The sequence below is a fragment of the Anabrus simplex genome, chromosome 7, assembly GCF_040414725.1.
Source record: "Anabrus simplex isolate iqAnaSimp1 chromosome 7, ASM4041472v1, whole genome shotgun sequence".
NCBI lineage: Eukaryota > Metazoa > Arthropoda > Insecta > Orthoptera > Tettigoniidae > Anabrus > Anabrus simplex.
The window spans coordinates 232,765,915-232,787,060 of NC_090271.1; the positions used below are offsets into that span (position 1 = coordinate 232,765,915).

A 21,146-nucleotide genomic window follows, 5' to 3' on the forward strand; every position below is an offset into this window, starting at 1 on the left:
CTGAACTTTATTGACGGTATTTTTCTACTTTCTCAGAAGATGTCACTACCTGGAAATTTTGGAGTTTTAGAACTGTGTCATTTTTGATGTGTTTTTGTTTTGCTTGAAGTAAGAAGTGTGAACTTTCTCTTCTAGAGGACACTACTGAAGATCGACAATAGTGCACCCTGGTGGGAAGTGGAAGAACTGTTTTTTTTGGAGAAAATGTAATTTCAAAAGTTTGTTCTTTGCTAAATTTCTTTCAGTCATTAGTTAAGTTGGCAATATTAACCCTTTCTTTCCCCTTGTTTTAAATCTAGCCAATCCCGAATTTCTTAATTTTCCACCAATAATGTGTTTCTTCTTCATCTTGTGTAGGGGTTTCTCTTTTTTCTCCAATAAAGTGATTGTGGGCGGGTGTTCTCATTCCCCTAACGCCTAGAACCTTCCGCGAGAGTATATAAACTGCTGATTTTTGGGTCTCTGCGCCACTTCTGTTCCATCTTTCAGTGTGTAAAGTACATAGCAGGGGGCGGGAAGCGCCTCTTTCTTCGGCGACAGTCAACAACCAGGTAATGGCCGATTAATTACTTCTTTTCTTGCTTGCTCAGCAGTTTAATTCTCGGGGCGGGTCCGAAGTTTTTCCATTATGTAACCTTCCTTAAAATGTAAAGAAACTTGTATCTATTCCATCTTTTAAACTGCATATCGGGATAGAGAGTGCTTATCCCTCTCGAGCTCCCAATCATATTGTTTTGAGGTGAACTTATTTTTTCTTAACCTATTCTTCGTTAATGTAATGTAAATTGGTCTTCTCTAATTCACCTCTGTAGTATGGGATTAGCCCTTGCTTTAACGGCCTAGCGCCAAGTAGGTTTTAAATAAAGTGTATTAGGAGTGCGGAGAGCCTCCTTTCAAGTTGGTATTTTAGAGGCCATGTAATTTTCCTTTTTTAATTAATAGGCCTCAGTAGATTGGGTATTTTACCCCTGTGTTTATGTCCGTTGAGGACAGCTTGAAGGTGGAGTTTGGTGTGGCCTGGGAGAGGCTTACAGTTGAGAGCGAGTGGCTCTTTTTTTTCGAAAACTGAGTGTTGTATGCCTCGAGGAGGCTGTACTGTGTAATTTGGAGCAAGTGCTCCAGGGTTTGATTGGGGTCTTCTGCCCCGTTGTTGAAATTTGTATATCGTAAAGTTGGGCTAGTTGCTCAAGAATTGTGTTTTCAGGGCTCGAAGCCCAAATCCTGTAAATACTGTAATTGTACCTTGTGGTCTTGCTACTCCGTACCTGCCATTCTTGTTATTTCTGAATTTTGGAAAGAAAATATAACCTTGTTAAATTTTACATTAACTTTGATTCCGTAGTTTGAGACCCGTTCACGCCCGCACCTTCTTTCACCTCTACCTACCACTAAAACTCGGTAACAATGACCATTTGTCATATTATACAGTGGTTTATCATCATACAGGAACAATTCATATTTCTGTATTTCTAGCAAAATAAACCTAGAGATGCAAATTATTTCATGCTTTTTTGGTGGGGCTATTTTCCCCTCAGTGTGTTTGTTCTGTGTTCCTAGTCTTTGGTCATCAGTATTCATCTTTATCTTCTCCTCACCCCCCCCCGACTATCTGGTTTCCTTTTAACTGACATTTCCCACATCAAAACTGAAGATCTCTCAAGATGGTTCCCTTTATGAAGCTGGAGAGCAGGAACAAGCTCCTTGGGCAGGGGAGTTGAGAAGAAAAGGAAGTACAACAGAATGAGGAGCAGCCCATACATGAAGATATGGCCTTTCATAGTTTCACACAAGTTAATTCCATCTCTCCTTTGTTCCCTCTTCCTGTACTGACCTGTCATTGTGTTCATCCTAAGTGTTCCAAGTTCCCACCTTTTATGTATGACCTTAAACCCAGACATACTTACTCTTGCTTTCAATATATGCACTGGTCACTCCTGTAGGCATTCCAACAATAACAACCCGTTCTAACCACGACTTTGTAGGATAGAATGCAGTGGTGTCAATGAATCTGCAAGAACAATAAAAACACATTGTAAAGTCCACTTCATAGAAATTGGCAGTTGAACACAGAATAAATAATCTACACTTAACAGGCTTTTTATTTCATTTTTCAATGCCAATGTCGATTCAATAAGAGGTATTTTTATAATGATCTAAGCGTTATATTTATGTTTGACAGAAAAGCTTGTAACTTAACAAGTTCCAGTCTGTTTTACTTTAAAATACTGCCAAGTGACACAAAAGTCAACGAGGTTGTGGTTACTTAACCCACGAAAAGTAGGCCAATATGAAAGAATCTTTACAGAGAAAAAATTTGCAGATATTTTATTTGATGGCCTTGACTAATCTTTAAAGACATCTAAATAAAATCTTCCTTGTCAATTAGGTTCCTGCTTGAAAGGTGAACTGCAAATGAACCCACACCATCAAAGAATGCAGACAGTACTGGCCTTCTTCTGGCGTTTGAAGAAATTGTGTTTGAGGAAGTGCACTGAGTTTCAGAAACGGACTCAATCAGGAGAGTTGATATTATTGCAGTCAGCCAGACCCCTGACCGATTGGTTTGAGATGATTATCTTTCCCTTCTTGAAACCTGATTTACGTCGCACCAACACAGTTAGGTCTTATGGCAATGATGGGATAGGAGAGGTCTAAGAGAGGGAAGGAAGCGAATGTGGCCTTGATTAAAGTACAGTCCCAGCATTTGCCTAGTGTGAAAATGGGAAACCACGGAAAAACCATACTCAGGGCTGCTGACAGTGGGGTTCGAACCCACTATCTCCTGGATGCAAGCTCACAGCTGCAGGCCTCTAACCACACAGACAACTTGCCCGGTAGAGATGATTAGCAGGCAAAGGCAACTGACAAGGAGACATACAAGCCTTGTTTGCCATACCTTAGCCAATACAACAACATCCCATTAAACAGTGAAAAGTTCACAACTTACTCTTCAGAGCCAGATGTGACAAAACCAAGTTCATCTGCAATATACCGACAGAACTAAGTTTCCCCTGTCAATGTCCTCACAACGTTGTCTTAGATGTGATAAGAGACGCTTTATCACCATTACCACTTCTTTCTCTCATTCAGCCTATCAGTTTATCAACTAGGTTTGGACGCTGTAACAGTAATCTAACTCAACTTTCAACCTGTTGGGTCGTGTTACATACATGTAGTACGTGTTGAACAGATGTTAAGTACAGAACAAACATGGCCAACCAGTGACATCCGAACTTACAACCTCCCAATTTCTCGTTGGTTGCTCTACCGGCCTCGGTCATCTTTGTTCTGTTGGAAAGGATCCAAGCTACAGGTCTGGCGCTACTGCCATCACACTGTAGAGTGCGTGCAAGTCGCCCGTTGTGGGCCAAGTCAATGAATTTCCCACTGGTGTCCAGTTGGCCATTTTTGTTCTGTACTTAACATATCTTCACCACGTACTACACGCATGTAACATGGGCTAACAGGCTGAAAGTAAATTTCGATTACAACGCGGTCATAAAAATTCAACATTCTGCAACAGTAATTGAAACTTCAAGATTTTCAAATAGCTGAAATTTTACATTATATTAATCCTATGTAGCACATATTTTGGATCTTTGTGGTCAACTGCAATTCCAGGCAAACAAAGTTAAAATTTCTTTTTTTACTGAACTCCATGATAAAAACCCGCCACGACAGATTCATCTCACCTCATACCCGACCCTGTAGGGAAATGGGACAAGGGTTGGACAAACAACAACTGAACTCCATGATAAAATGAATATTTGGGTATTGTTCTTTTATTGTATTGTCATTTGTTGGTATTTGTTAGACCTCTGCTTCCACACACAGTTGTCTGAATAAATAAATTTGGCCATGAAAGGCAAAAAAAGATTACACTTGATACTAATAAAATATGGAAGGTAGTGTTTTGAAAAAAAGAAGTGATAGTGGTGATGAGATTGATGAAACAGCATCCATGATGATGATGATGATGATGATGATGATGATGATATAATAATAATAATAATAATAATAATAATAATAATAATAATAATAATAATAATAATAATAATAATAATGAAATGGCGTATGGCTTTTAGTGCCGGGAGAGTCCGAGGACAAGTTCGGCTCGCCAGATGCAGGTCTTTTGATTTGACACCCGTAGGTGACCTGCGCGTCGTGATGAGGATGAAATGACGATGAAGACGACACATACACCCAGTCCCCGTGCCAGGGAAATTAACCAATTAAGGTTAAAATTCCCGACCCTGCCGGGAATCGAACCCGGGACCCCTGTAGCCAAAGGCCAGAACGCTAACCATTTAGCCATGGAGCCGGACATAATAATAATAATAATAATAATAATAATAATAATAATAATAATAATAATAATAATAATAATAATCACAATCGGTCTGAATAAAGAAATCATTGGAAGCCAAGCTCGTGTATGATTTATCTCTACAAATCATGATCAATATAAACATTCCAACGAACTATTTCCAATTGCTGATATCAATATCATAAATTAGATCTAAAAAACTGGAATTACTTATCCAGTCAGAGACAATGGTTTCCAACATAATTAACCAATATGCTGCCTTATGAGGATTTCTCTTTCTCTATGAAATATTATTGTGAGAAAAGTAACGAATATGGTACTTTGTTTATTACCTTTTAGTTATTTCGTTATAGTGGAAGCCATTTCTTTTAAGTTTCAACTCAATTTATACCAGTTAGCTTCTTCAGTCTGTTAAAAATGAACACAATTTGCTTAATATTGCACCGACACATACAGGCGTTATGGTGGACTTGGCATAGGAAAGGGCTAGGAGTGGGAAGGAATTGACCGTGGCCTAATTAAGGTAGAGCCCTAGCATTTGCCTGATGTGAAAATGGGAAACCACAGAAAGCCATATTCAGCACTGCCAATAGTAGGGTTCGAACCCACTAATCTCCTGAATGTAAGCTGACCGCTACGTGATCCAAACCACTCACCTGGTGTATGAATAAATAAAATTTTGAAAATACCTCAAAAGGAAAATGCATAACAACAGATACCTGAAAAATTAAGTTCTTTCTTTTTCAGGTGTAATCTATTATATATTTTCTTTTCCAGGTATTTTAAAAATTAATGCTGAAAAACTGAGGAACCTAACAGTTATAAAACCTTTTGGCTAGGCTCTTTAGTGTTTGAACTCACTGTGGGAAAAACTGAAACAATGGCTTAAACATTTCCAAACATGGGTATAAGGATGTGCAACTCCTTTGCCCACTGGTATTTTGCTGATTACGAGATCTTCATTCAATTTGTATTTGCAGTGTGCTCACAGGTATGTTTCAAGAACCCTATACTGGGTGTAGCAAATTTCAATACTCCAATTTTTAGAAATGATAGAAGAAACTAAACACAAATATGTTTTATGAAATTACCACAGCTTGATATCCTTTATAAAAACTATTCTAAAGTGTGGCCTCCTGTTGTATGGCCTGGTCATTCTCTGAACCTCGCCAAACTTTACATTTCTGTAAGGAGGCAATTGAATAACCCGATGTACGAGACTCCAACTGAATCAGAGGAAGAGCTTGTCGTTCAGTAGCTTTCAGCTGCTTACTCTCTACGACACACGTCTGGTGTTTTTGAAAATGTATGACAGACAATGGCACAGCGTTGCAGCAGTAGGCGACACTTTTGAACAGTGTTAAATGATTACGATTAAATTGAAATGTAAGTTTCATTCCCAATCACACCAAAAAGTACCCCAATAATCTATTTCCAATCTATAGATATTTAATCAAATATATTTGCTTTTGGTTTCTTATATAATCGCATGAGTACTAAATTTTGTTTCTCCCACTATATGATAAGCATATCTTGGCATTTCTGATGACATTCATAAGTGTCTACAATTCCAATGAAGCAAAAGCTTTTCATTTATCTATTAAAAGCAAGAGTCCTAATTTTTTATATTTGGTGATGTACAGTACAGCTGACTGGTCTAGTTTTGAGTATGAAATGTGACTGTCACAATAACCCCAATAATATGTGTAACACCTTAGCTAGAATACCTTTTACATACCAAAAATGAATGTGAACCAGGTTTTGGACTGTACTTTGCTTGAGGAACATCGAGTGCCCAACAGTAGTCTGCCAACAAATTTGGAGTCCATTTCCCCTGGTAGTGTCTTTCAATTTCAGCGAAGCCCTGATGGAAACACTTGCCATGCTCAATCACAATCAATCGCTACTGATCTGCATATAGGGCAGTTGCCCAGGTGGCAGATTCCCTATCTGTTGTTTTCCTAACCTTTCCTTAAATGATTGGAAAGAAATTGGAAATTTATTGAACATCTCCCTAGGTAAGTTATTCCAATCCCTAACCCCCCTTCCTATAAACAAATATTTGCCCCAATTTGTCCTCCTGAATTCCAACTTCATCTTCATATTGTGATCTTTCCTACTTTTAAAGGCACCACTCAAACTTATTCGTCTACTCATGTCCTCCCACACCATCTCTCCACTGACAGCTCTGAACATACCACTTAGTCGAGCAGCTCGTCTCCTTTCTCCCAAGTCTTCCCAGCCCAAACTTTGCAACATTTTTGTAACGCTACTCTTTGTCGGGAATCGCCCAGAACAAATAAAACTGCTTTTCTTTGGATTTTTTCCAGTTCTTGAATCAAGTAATCCTGGTGGGACTCACACTGGAACCATACTCTAGTTGGGGTCTTAACAGAGACTTATATGCCCTCTCCTTTACATCCCTCAAAACCCTCATAATCTGTACCCTTCATTTACAATCATGTTTATGTGATTACCCCAATGAAGATCTTTCCTTATATTAATACCTAGGTATTTACAATGATCCCCAAAGGGAACTTTCACCCCATCAACGCAATAATTAAAACTTAGAGGACTTTTCCTATTTGTGAAACTCACAATCTGAATTTTAATCCCATTTATAATCATGCCATTGCCTACTGTCCATCTCACAACATTATCGAGGTCATTTTGCAGTTGCTCACATTCTTATAACTTATTTATTACTCTGTACAGAATAACATCATCTGCAAAAAGCCTTATCTCTGATTCCACTTCTTTACCCATGTCACTGATATATATCAGAAAACAAAGGTCCAATAATACTGCCTTGAGGAATTCCCCTCTTAATTATCATACAGGGACAGCTGAAGCTTCGCCTACTCTAATTCTCTGAGATCTATTTTCTAGAAACAGAGCAACCCATTCAATCACTCTTTTGTCACGTCCAATTGCACTCATTTTTGCCAGAAGGTCTCACATGATCTACCCTATCAAATGCCTTAGACAGGTCAATCGCGATACAGTCCAATTGACCTGAATTCGGGATATCTGCTATATCTTTCTGGAATCCTACAAGTTGAGCTTCAGTGGAATAACCTTTCCTAAATGCAAACTGCCTTCTATCAAACCAGTTATTAATTTCACAAACATATCTTATATAATCAGAAAGAATGCTTTCCCGAAACCTTATGAATTCCAGCTACTTTTCTAGTTTTCAACTTTTGTATCTTACTGTAAATGTCATTGTTGTCATAGGTAAATTTTAATACTTCTTCAGTATTAGTCACCTCCTCTATCTAGACATTATCCTTGTAACTAACAATCTTTACATACCGCTGACTGAATACTTCTGCCTTTTGAAGAACTCCACATACACACCCCCCCTTGTTCATTAACGATTCTTGGAATATCCTACTTGGAACCTGTTTCTGCCTTAAAGTACCTATACGTACCACAGTCTAATATATACAGTTGCGAAGATCTGATGATATTTTTCATCCGAGGCGACAACAGCGCTCCAAGTGGCAAGGTAGAGGAAACTTGCTAGCCGACAACAGGGAACGAATTACCACTACAGTCTAAAATGGTCGTAACTTCTGGACCATTCATACAAATAATATCCTGACAAGGTTATTGTAATCCTTATGAAATAGCGCAGGAGGTCAAACAATTTATTTCGATGAGGAGTTCGAAGAAAATATCGAAATATTTATTGAATCTAAAGTAGTTATTTTTCTTTACCGCAGACTATAACATAAAAAATCGCTTCTAGAGGGCAGCCGGTTCAAAATAGGTATATACCATCCTGGACTTTTTTGTAGAGGTTTCTATGCTCTACAATTCGTATTCTTACACTTGGGGTCTATCGTTGACGGTTCACACAGCGTAAGCCAAGAAAGCAAGTAACCGATCGACCGACTTCGAACCTGCCAAGTTGGGCCAAGAAGGCCAGCGCTCTACCATGGTCAGTCACTTGCTTTCTTGGCCTACGCTGCCTGAACTGTCAACGATAGACCCCAAGTGTAAGCGTACGAATAGAAGAGCATAAAAACTTCTACAAAAAAGTTTGCAATGGTATATACCTATTTCGAACCGGCTGCCCACTAGAAGCGATTTTATGTTATAGTCAGTAGTAAAAAAAAAAGAACTCCTTAAGATTAAATACGTATTTCGATATTATCCTCAAACTCCTCATCGAAATAAATGATTTGACCTCCTCCACTATTTCATAAGGATTACAATAACCTTGTCAGGACATTATTTGCATGAATGGTTCAGAAGTTATGACCATTTTAGACTGTAGTAGTAATTCGTTCCCTGTTGTCTGCTAGCAAGTTGCCTCCACCTCGCCGCTAGAGGTGCTAGTGTCGCTCCAGCTGTCAAGTGGATGAACCTTCCTCTTATTAGAGCTTTGCGACTGTATATATTAGACTGTGTACATACTCCTCCATTTTTCACTAAAATTTGTATGGGCGCCAATTATGCTTGCCATCATGTTATCCTTAGCTGACTTCTTTGCTAGATTCAATTTCCTAGTAGGTCCCTTCAATTTCTCCTTACTTCCACAGCCATTTCTAACTATTTCTTTCCAACCTGCACCTCCTTCTTAGTCTCTTTACTTCTCTGCTATAATATAGTAGATCTTTACCATTCCTTACCACCTTTAAAGGTACAAATCTGTTTTCACATTCCTCAACAATTGCTTTAAACCCATCCCAGGGTCTGTTTACATTTTTATTTACCGTTTTCCAATGATCATAGTTGCTTATTAAAAACTCCCTCATGCCTGTTTTATCAGCCATATGGTATTGCCTGATTTTAATATCTTCCTTTCTATCATATTTATTTATAACTACCACAAAAACAGCTTCGTGATCACTAATACCATCTATTACTTCGCCTTCTCTTTCAGGTTCATCTGGTTTTACCAGCACCGCATCCAGAATATTCTTCCCTCTAGTTGGTTCCATCATTTTCTGAATCAGATGCCTTTCCCATATTAACTTATTTGCCATTTGTTGGTCATGCTTCCTGTCGTTCGCAGTACCCTTCCAATTGACATTTGGTACATTGAGATCACCCATTACAATCTCGTTCCTTTCCTTATTGTTTCCCACGTAGCTGATTATCTTATCAAATAATTATGAATCAGCGTCTGCGCTACCCTTTCCTGGTCTGTACACACAAAAGACATCAAGTTGCGTATTATCTTTAGAGCTGAGTCTTACCCCTAGAATTTCCTGTTTGTCATCTAACTTTTTCATAGCCTACAAATTCTACTTTCACCAGAATGAATACTCCCCCTCCTACCATTCCGATCCTATCTCTACAATACACCCTCCAGTTCCGTGAGAATATCTCTGCATCCATTATATCATTTCTCAGCCATGATTCAACTCCTATTACAATATCTGGTAAGTATATATCTATTAAATTACTTAATTCGATTCCTTTTTTTACAATACTTCTACAGTTGAGCACTAACATTTTTATGTCATCCCTACTTGATTTCCAGTTCCCTGTTCCCTTAACACCGCTCCCTAGGCCATCCCGTTTTCCTGAATGAACCTCACTATAATCCTTCTGAACAAATTTCCTAAGTTATGTGTGCCACTGCAGTTTAAGTGAAGGCCATCTGAGCGCAGATCCCTATCTCGTACACACCCATTAGGATCTAGAAATCTCACTCCAGTTTCCCCACATACCCACTCCATAACCTCATTTAAATCCCCAATCACCTTCCAGTCAGTATCCCTCCTACACAGTATTCCACTGATAATCTCCGCTCCCTTAAACTTCACCCGTGCTGCATTTACCAGGTTCCACACATACCCAACTATGTTGGTACTTATACCTGCTTGTCTTACGTTGTTAGTACAAATGTGAAACACTACCACCTTCTCCTTTCCCTCCTCCTTCTCTTCTATTCTTTCCTCCATATTTGCCTCAACCGAATTCCTGTGTAACACTCTGCCCTGGTACCCTTTCCTCCATACACTTTCCCGACATGTGTAACGATGGGAACCCCCATGACCAGAGCCTCAACTCTACCCACCTCATTTGATCCCCTGCCCTCCTGGTCAGCCCTATCTTTTCTGACAGCTGCAGAAGCTACTTCCTCCTCCCTTTTCTCCATCCCATGATCTTGTTCCACCTGTCTTTTCCTATCCACCACTCCACATTTCCCTTTCTCCTACTTCCACACTTCTCAGCAACAGTTCCCTGTTCCTCATCTTCCCTTGGTTGTTCTACTTGCAGTAACTCATACCGATTTCTCACAGACACCCGTCCTGAATTCTGATCCTGAATGGAGCCCTTAGCCTGCATCTCCTTCCCCTTAAAACATTAGACCACTTGTCTTCTACATTTTGCCCCTTTCCTTCCCATCCCTCTTTTACACCTACTATATCCTGTACATTGTTTGAGGAAGGCCTACTTTCCTTCCGGTCCTCTGAGAGAATCGGAATTATCTCCCTCAAGCTCTCCAACTCCTCCCTCATACTCCTTAATGCTTGGCCACACCCACAGTTCCTACACTTGCACTCATTAGCCATTCTTTACTGAATAATGAAAAGAAAAGGAAAAATGAGATACTTTATGCTGTTCAAAATAAAAATGAAAGGAAAGAAATATTGTCTAGGATATTTCACAAAAATCACACAACACCCTAACAGAATGAAAATTGCTGTTAATTACTGGAAACAGAGAATAATACACAAGAATTACACAATTCTTAACTGCAGTTATGTCTACCCTAATTACTACAACAGAATTTTAGTAAGAGAGCTACTACAGATACGATACTATACTACACAAATATTTCACAGTAATAGTATAAACACACTATTTTCTAATAAGATATTATAACACATTACAATAATGTTTAAACTATGTCCAGGCGGATCCTAATTACAATAGGTTATTACTAAGCACAAATAGAAATGAAAATTCCAATTAGGCCTAAATTAGATATTCGCAAGAAATACCGGTACTCAAAGATTACCAACAAAGTTAAACACGTAGACAGATTAATGTTAGTACTACTTTATCCCACTATGCTGTAATAGAAATGAAACCTGCCATTTGCACAAAAATACACATGAATATAACAGGCAAGATACTACCTTCAGGGCTGTCGACAGTGGGATTCAAACCCACTATCTCCCGGATGCAAGCTCACAGCCACGCGCCACTAACCGCATGGCCAACTCGGCTGGTAGTCTTGATATTGATTCCACTTACTTGTGCCAGGCTCCTCACTTTCATCTATCCTATTCAAACTCCCTTGCTCAACTCTTGTTCTTTTATGACCCCGACAGTATTAGGTTTTCTAGGCCTAGAGAGTCATTTTCACGCTGCCCTCCCCTTTCTTTTATCGACAACATTTTTCTAAGTCTCGGATCTCTTTCATTTTCTTCTGATTAGTGTTGATAGAGGATGCTTGCCCAGTCGTACTTTCCTTTTAAAACAGTAATCTCCCCCCCACCTCATTCAGTTCCACCCTCTCAAATTAACATCACTTCAGTCTTCAAAGAGCTGATACATACATACATCATTATAGACTGTTATGCCTTTCAGCGCTCAGTCGGCAAGGCTCTGTGAATTTATTAAATGTCGCCACAATCCTCTATTTGCAACTAGTACTGTGGCCTCATTTAGTTCTATACCTCTTAAGAGGCGGCCGTAGTCGGCTCAAGATCCATCTTTTATTTCAAAATATCGCCACTAGTCTCGTTGATGTCGACAACCAACTCCACTGATAGTTACATCGCGGGTGCATAGATGGCAGTAAGAAAGGCCAAGGCCGAACGAGCGATTCCCCTCTCACCCTCCAGCGTCACATAGTCTGTCACCAGTAAGTTGTGATACAGTACTTGCACGGAGCTGATGGTGTTGACATTTGTACGGAATGCGAAACATTCCAGGAAATTATTGAGCATCGGTTAGTACTGAGCAAAGCAGTCAAAATAAGGTACTGTTTCCGATAAAAATAAATGAAATGGCGTATGGCTTTTAGTGCCGGGAGTGTCCGAAGACAAGTTCGGCTCGCCAGATGCAGGTCTTTTGATTTAACTCCTGTAGGCGACGACCTGCGTGTCGTGATGAGGATGAAATGATGATGGAGACGACACATACACCCAGCCCCCATGCCAGAGAAATTGACCAATTATGGTTAAAATTCCTGACCCTGCCGGGAATCGAACCCGGGACCCTTGTGACCAACGGCCAGCACGCCGGACACTGTTTCCGATGTTGAAATGAAGTAGTGCATCAACCCCGTCCCCGCCTCACGTCTTTCCCTGTACCGGCCAGTAAGTGATACATAATATAATTCTATCCAATGAAAATACAAACTGATATAACAGAAGAATTCATTTGCGCATTTTTAGTCACGCAGTGATACTTTGGACATACGATAAAGATTGTAACGCGACCAAGAACGGAATTTTCCAACAACCCTGAGAAAAAAGAAAGCCTTACAAATTTATAACCATTTTTTTTTCCCTTGGAAACAAACAGTTCTGAAATATATAAACAATGTATAAAACATCCCATTGCATATTGTGTTAAAATTTGAATTCCATAAAATAACTTGTTTTCGGAGACGCAGATGTGGCGGAATGTTGTCCCGCAAGAGTTCTTTAACGTGTCGACCTTCCAATACCACCGCACTGAGCCAGGATCGAACCTGCCAAGGGACAGAAGGCCTGCGTTCCAACCTTCGAGCCGTTGTGAGAGTCTCTTTGTCTTTACAAAGACGGATTTGAAGTCGTATGTTTTCGTATAAGTTTTAAATAATAGATGTTACAGCATCTAAATATCCATTAGTTCTGTATTTCATGACTTGAGTGGAGTGTAATTAGAGTAACTATTAAGCTCAAAAGAATACCACTTCATTCTCGCTTTCGGTGACGTCAGGCGCTTTAGCCAATAGCAACGCTGCTCACCGGAATGACCTATCTGACCTGTGAGTTATTCTAGTTACGTTGGAAAACCCCATTTCCAAGAAATACAAGGATTGCAAACGACGGTTTTGTATACCTACCCGTCATGAAACTCTGAAACGGTGCTGGTAAAGAACGCCACAGCTGAAGGGCACTGCAACTTCCCTCTGTAGGTAGGGGTAGTAAAATAACACCCACAGTATCACCTGCCTGTCGTAAGAGGCGACTAAAGCGGGCCCCATGGGCTATGAACTTGGGAGTGTCATCTTTTTTTTTTTTTTTTTTTTTGCTAGTTGCTTTACGTCGCACCGACACAGATAGGTCTTATGGCGACGATGGGACAGGAAAGGGCTAGGAGTGGGAAGGAAGCGGCCGTGGCCTTAATTGAATCGATTATTTCAGAAAGCAGTCAAGTGCCAAAAAATGGAAAAATGAGTTAATGGCAGAATATGTTACTAAGAGAGTATACGCACATTTTGGTGCTGAAACCAGTCAAGAAACGTTGTCCTATAATGGTCAGGCATTACGTTGAATTTCGTATTTAGTTCAGAAACCAGTTAAGTGACACCGCTTGGTTGGTTTCTGCGGTAAACTGCTTGTACCTTTCCGGTTGGCGCTGCTGTTCTGAATCCAGAATAACCAGCTATTCATCTGTTTTTGTTGTCATTGTTGTGTTTCTGGAATCGCATGTTCCTAGTTTTGTGAACAAATGATTCAAAAAATATTTATTTTGTTTAGTACAGTGTTTTTAATATTCTTAGTGATATGTCTGAAAATTCAGAAGCGGGTTCGAATCCCACTGTCGGCAGCCCTGAAGATGGTTTTCCGTGGTTTCCCATTTTCACACCAGGAAAATGCTGGGGCTGTAACTTAATTAAGGCCACGGACGCTTCCTTCCAACTCCTAGGCCTTTCCTACCCCGTCGTCGCCATAAGACCTATCTGTGTCGGTGCGACGTAAAGCCACTAACAAAAAAAAAAAAAAAAGAATTCAGAAGACGAACCTGTATCTAAAAAGGAAACGAGGAATGGTAGACAAACAAACTCACACGCGTAATATTATTCGGAATGCAAGGGTAAAAGGAGAAGGTTACATTTCCTACTCAGACAAGGAAGTACCTGGTCTGAGCCCTACATTAGGCCTATTCTTTGTTACTGTTTGTTTTAGGTGCCCATCAATATCAATAAGGTACGTGAAATAAATGCCTTAAAACCTTACCTGATGGAATATGAACACTTCTATGACAGCATTTTACAATGGCTTAATACAGAAACAGAATGTGCTGTGGAGTTTGTTTATGAAGACTGATTACCTCTTGTCATGATGAGCAGGCATTGCTGATTTCATCCTTTTGTATCAGCAATACAGTCTAAACCTATTAAAATATGTTTTTTTTTTTTTTTTAACAAATATTGGGTTTATGACAAAATCCCTCCAAAACTCAAGAATTATCCCATAAAAATATGTTTGCAACACTCGTTTATTTCAGAAACCAGTTAAGTGGAAATATTTTCCGTTTTTTATAGCAAAGTTAATAAGCACAAAATATTTTTCCTTAGATAGAAATTATTAAGAGATATAATACTTTCGTGCTAAAATATTAAAACCCCTACCATAACATTTTGTCTGATGCTAGACAGTTTTTTTCGTTTTCCAAAAAATAACAGACTTGGAGCCTGACTGGTTTCTGAAATAATCGATTCAAATAAGGTACAGCCCCAGCATTTGCCTAGTGTGAAATGGGAAACCACGGAAAACCATTTTCAGGGCTGCCGACAGTGGGGTGGTGATTATTGTATTCATCTGGACGCATATACTTGCACAGTTTTCACTACATTGTACTTGTGTGCTCATCATATGACTCAGGTGGTGGTAGTGGTGATTATTGTTTTAAGAGGAAGTACAACTAGGCAACCATCCTCTATTAACACTAATCAGAGAGAAAAAATTGAAGGGATCCGACACTTCGAAAAATGAAGATATTGGTCAAAGGAAGACAAGGGCAACGAAGGGCGCGAAAATGAAAGACTCCCTAGCCCTCGCATACCTACTAGCGTCGGGATCGGAAGAGAACAAGAGTAGACCAAGGGAGGTCGGATAGGATGGATGAACGTGAGGAGCCTGGCACAAGTAAGTGGAAGCAATGCCAGGACTCAGCTAAGGGCCCCGTGGTCGCCAGCCCACGCTCCAAAGTACAGAGCCACTGGGCCCCCTATTAGTCGCCTCTTACGACAGGCAGGGGATACCGTGGGTGTTGTTCTACCACCCCCACCCACAGGGGGCGACAGTGGGGTTCGAACCTACTATCTCCCGAATACTGGATACTGGCCGCACTTAAGCGACTGCAACTATCGAGCTCGGTTCATTTCATTTCAGAAGATCGGCTACCATAATAGAGATTCTTGCTTTGGATGTTGCTCAGTAGTGGAACAGTTGAACCAAGTTTTCAAATTATCAATCCAAGGAATGCGCCTTCTTCCTGGTCATCTTTTGCCTTGTATCTTCCCTTGAATAACCAGCTGCAGTAGACGATATTTTCTTCTCTCATCTATCCTATCCGACCACATTTAGTCAACTCTTGTTCTTTTCCGACCCCGACGGTATTACGTAAGGAGGCCTATGGAGTCTTTCATTTTCACGCCCTTCGTGGCCCTTGTCTTTCCTAGGCCGATACCTTCATTTTTCGAAGTGTCGGATCCCTTCCATTTTTTCTCTCTGATTAGAGTTATATAGCGGATGGTTGCCTAGTTGTACTTCCTCTTAAAACAATCGCGACGTAAAGACCCTAGCAAGAAAACCAAACAATAATCACCACCACCGCACTGCAACTGAAAAACGGTTATATTCTTGTAATTGTTTCATTCAACAACGGTTGTGTTCCCGAAAGTTGCGTTCTATCTGTCCCAGCTGTAATGGGTATTATAAACAGTGACACATGCACGGAGCCTCAAGGAGGGTTGTAATGCAGAAACAGGGGAGGTCCGCCTGCATCCTGCAAGCCTCGTATCGAGAGCAAGGGAAGCAGTGCAGCGGTGAGTTTCCGTGCACACTAGTAACAAACGTAGATTTAAACCCATATCCAGTGGCGATTCTAGCCCTGGCGGGGCTGGGGGCTCAGTTTTAGTGAATTAATTATTTTAAAATTCCTTGATTAATAAAGAAATTGATAATTTACAGATATAACGTATTTGAAATAAACATGTTAATGGTTGTGCTAATGTTGCCCATTGTATTTTCATAAACATGGTTACTTTTCTTTTGAATTCCGTTACCAAGATTTTCAATTCCAAACAGCCCCTCCCCCATTTAACTTCTTCTTTTTTTTTTTTTTTTGCTAGTTGCTTTACGTCGCACCGACACAGATAGGTCTTTGGCGACGATGGGAGAGGGAAGGGCTAGGAGTGGGAAGGAAGCGGCCGTGGCCTTAATTAAGGTACAGCCCCGGCATTTGCCTGGTGTGAAAATAGGAAACCACGGAAAACCATCTTCAGGCCTGCTGACAGTGGGGTTCGAACCTACTATTTCCCGAATACTGAATACTGGCCGCACTTAAGCGACTGCAGCTATCCAGCTCGGTTTTTAAGTATCTAGAACCGCCACTGCCCATATTGTAATAGGCTACAACTGAAAGAGGAACAACGTATATTTATAGCAATTTATTCTTATTCTACTAGCAACTACTATTCACATGGGCGCCCGCAGGATCTTTTCCAGGGGGGGGGCACATTAACAATTTTCTTGAATATAAAAACCAATATAACATCAGCAACATTAAATTCTTTACAGAAACTTCCAGTTATAACATATGCTAGATGACTGTCAGTAATTTCAGTTTATGAAATAATCTGGTATGATATTAAACAATTGAACATCAACATCTTTAGAATTCCAGGGGGGGGGGCAAGTGCCCCCCCTTGCCCCCCCTTGCGGGCGCCCATGACTATTCAGTATGCGGATTCTCAACCATTACTGCATCTCTGTAACGTTACACCATTTAGCCATTCTTTTAGTAAGATATGTTGTAGCTTATTCGAACTGACGATTCACCTCCGACCTACAATTACCAATAAAAATAAGTTAATTGTCTTATTTTGAATAGTACGCATCATTGCGTCACTAATATAACAAAGACAATTCATTAAAGTCAGGTAACATCTACCTCAGATAATGCAGCTGTTTTAAGTTCATTCGCAATTTCATGGTGTTTTTCACTAACATATTTGTCATATTCTTCGGCGTGTTTTAAAGAATAATGTCGATGAATGTTAATATATTTTGCTAGTGGTTTTACGTCGCACCGACACAGATAGGTATTATGGCGACGATGGGATAGGAAAGGCCTACGAGTTGGAAGGAAGCGGCCGCGGCCTTAATTAAGGTACAGCCACAGCATTTGCCTGGTGTGAAAATGGGAAACCACGTAAAACCATCTTCAGTGCTGCCGACAGTGGGGTTCGAACCCACTATCTCCCGGATGCAAGCTCACAGCCGCACGGCCAACTCGCCCAGTGTTAAAATTGTTAATAAAGTTTAAAGTCTTATTACAAATCAAGCATTTTGCCATTCCATTGCACTCGGTAAAAAAATATAACGTGCTATTGAAAGGTCATACCACAACCAGCGAGTAACGAAGTATTGTCAGCGTGTCCACTGCTGCTTGTTATGAAGCAAGGGTGAGGAAGCAACTGATAGCAGCTGAAGATCTCACTCACCACATCCCTGCATGGGTAAGAGCTAATCTGTCATCATCCCTCTTCAAGGACAAGGCTTTGTGACGCTGCGGCATCTGACGGAAACTGGCTGAACTACCAGCACTAGAATTCGGCCGACACTCGGAAGTCAATAAACAGAGCTTTATTAAAATCACGATTAAATATATAAAGAATCCCTAATTTTGAAGCATGTTAAAGTAGCCGCTTAGAGAAAAAAATAAACTTCCCTACGGTATAGTTTGCTTCTAATTTGAACACCATCTTGACTTAAAACAAGTTTAGGAAAACCGCGGTTCAGAGCTCAATTTCATATGGAGATTTCTTATTTTAAATACCATTTTATAACTATACTTGCATTTCTTTTTAAAATGCTTTTACACTAATGAGAAGTGTATCACAGACTACCGTACGCTATAAAAACAAAATAATTTTACCTTGTTCCGTTTCCTTATAGAAACTCTTACAAACTTTTGACCCATGTTACAACAACTACTGAGCTGGTGGCCGGCCGTTCCAGCTCCGGCCGCCTCTTAAGTCGTTAGAAACTGAATCTAACCATCGTCATCTTGGTCTCCCTCTACTTCTCTTACCCTCCATAACAGAGTTCATTATTCTCCTAGGCAGCCTATCCTCCTCCAATCGCTGATAATCATATTCAGCGCACCTCCTTTCAAGCTCCAAGATGATCTATTATTTTATTTAAAAAAATATATAAATGAAAAACACAAACATAATTAAAATAGGGGTAAAATGGAGGACTTCATATCACTTCACTATCCTAGTTATAAAAATTACATAAAATATCAAGTTCCAGAATTTATTTAAGATAAATAAATAAATAAATAAATAAATAAATAAATAAATAAATAAATAAATAAATAAATAAATAAATAAATAAATAAATAAATAAATAAATAAATAAATAAATATATATAAAGAACAGTCTAACAATATGAAATATGCCTTAAAATGGATTTGATAAATAATGTATAGTTAAAGTGAAACAGAATACTACAGTAAAACTCATCTTCAATGGAAATGCAAGGGACCAGGAAAAATTCCCACCAAAGACAGTTTCCACTTAAGAAGGTGTAGTAGAAAATGGTTACATTCTCTGTTTATTCACATCAACAATTATCTGAATACACTAAACATTACTTGCCTTACTGGTACAGTACTGTATTTTACATTTTCCAGCAGTGAGAATTTTCTGAATTGCAGTGGTCTTACCCTTGATTGCATGAATCATCTCCTCCTCCTCCAAAGATCATAGTTATTTATAGAGTACTATATGGAAAGGACTGTCCAGGTGGCCCAGTCATTCGAAGGAAATACCCAGCAGTTAATTCTCAAAACAAAGAAACTGAGAAAGGAGCAGTGTACTGTACTATATACAGCAGTGGCATCGCAAGCTTACAATTTTTGGGTTGTTCACACAGAGCTGACAGTAGATTTAAAAAAATTCCAATGCATAAGCCTAAGTTGTTCCTCAGTCGGTCAATACTTTAACAGGAGCTTAGTTAGCCTATACTGTGTCGCCTCTTTGGTTCATTAAGCAATATTATGTTACATGTGCGACTCAACAGTGCCATGCGGTTAGTCAACCACTCCGGGGTTACAGCTCTGTGCATTAACCGTTGGCACAGACTATGCAGTACGTGCTGCCATCTTTGGGATTTGAGAAGAATTTTTAGAAGGCATTGGAAGCAGGTCAGCGCTCCGTAATCCACTACCTGCTTGATACGAAGCAGCCATTGGATGCATATCGAGTAGGCAGTGCCAACAACACAAAGAAAACTGTGATCATATTCGCCATACCCACAGAATTAACCCTTCAAGCCCTGGCTATGCAATAAGCTGAAACTTGTAGTTAAAAACAGGGTTGTGATCGGCCGGCGTGGCGCGTGATTCAAATGGAAACTGAAAGTGAATCGACACTTACAACTTTGTAAATATGGTCTCAACTTACAGAAATCTTGTTCTCGTCATTAAATATTGTGTACATTTCAAGAGTTTTGGGATTACCAAGGTCTTCACGTGCTCCAATATACAGTATCTGGCCCTGCTACACAGGCCATTAGAATGTACAGGATGGCTAAAATATTGCTGAACGATTCACGAGGACGAAATTTTCTGTTTAAGGGTATATTTTGAGGCTTCCATTTCTGCTTATTTCAGGGTGGTTTGCATTATATTTTATGTCCAAGTCAAGGGAATGGGATAATTTTCTGTAAAACGCAAGCTTCCACTTAACAGAGGGTCCAATTAAGACAGGTTTTACTGTATTATAAATACTTTTTAAAAGGTGATAAAAGTGTATACAATACAGAGAGAGTAAATGACCAAGTCTTCCAATGAAGACTCCTTTAATGAGGGTGACAGGATTACCATTATGGGATACATCAACTTTTATTCATTCATTCATTCATTCATTCATTCATTCATTCAATCATCTCCACTTACTTGATGAGTAAAGTACCAATTAAAGTACTAATTGGTCGGAATTAGTTTCTTTTAATACCAATAGTCAATACGGATGAATGTTACGTTTTTATTTTTCTAGAACAATTTTTGAAAACAATTCAAATTTCATTCCAAAATATCCCAAATTCATCCTAAACAACCAGTTAATTTTACAAACACTATTATAAAGAAAATTTGAACAGTTCATATCCTCACCTGGATGTCAACTTATTTGACTCATATTTCAGGGAGAGGTACAAATATTTTCCTTGTTTATATTCAAAACTCTGTCCATCATCTATGTAGAGTGTACCAGATGCTGAACCCTGAAAAGAACCACACATAAATATCTGTCGAAGAGATATCTAGATATATCTACTTATTTAGAATCAAAATGCCATAATACATACATTTCTATTCAGGGCCACAGTTAGAGTGTAAGGATCATTGTCTGATAAAGATGAAGCACGACGCATCCTCTCCTTCCTTGGAATAATACTTCCTCCTCTTTGGTATACAGGGATCTGTAAAAATTTATAAATCGTAACAAAGAAAAATATTTGTTTTCTACTGTTGCTACAATAAAAAAATTTATCTAGAAATTTCAAACAACATGGAAAAATATACAGGTTAAATTGTCAAAAGCGGTATAGTCTGGAGTAGGTTCCGTTTTCTGAACACTAGTATCTTCAATGAATTTTAAATAAAGGGTAACAT

The 21,146-nt window shown here is 39.4% G+C and overlaps 1 protein-coding gene across 1 annotated transcript in view; it reads right to left on the reverse strand.

The window, feature by feature from the left end:
* The window catches only part of GCS2alpha (glucosidase 2 subunit alpha), a 152,664-nt gene that overhangs the window by 23,081 nt on the left and 108,437 nt on the right, over positions 1–21,146 (reverse strand). Inside the window, exons 14-16 of the mRNA XM_067151611.2 lie at positions 20,840–20,953; positions 20,646–20,755; positions 1,905–2,008 (exon numbers count right to left, since the gene is read on the reverse strand). Of these exons, the coding sequence (XP_067007712.2) occupies positions 1,905–2,008; positions 20,646–20,755; positions 20,840–20,953 (328 nt within the window). The remainder of the gene's footprint in view (positions 1–1,904; positions 2,009–20,645; positions 20,756–20,839; positions 20,954–21,146) is intronic.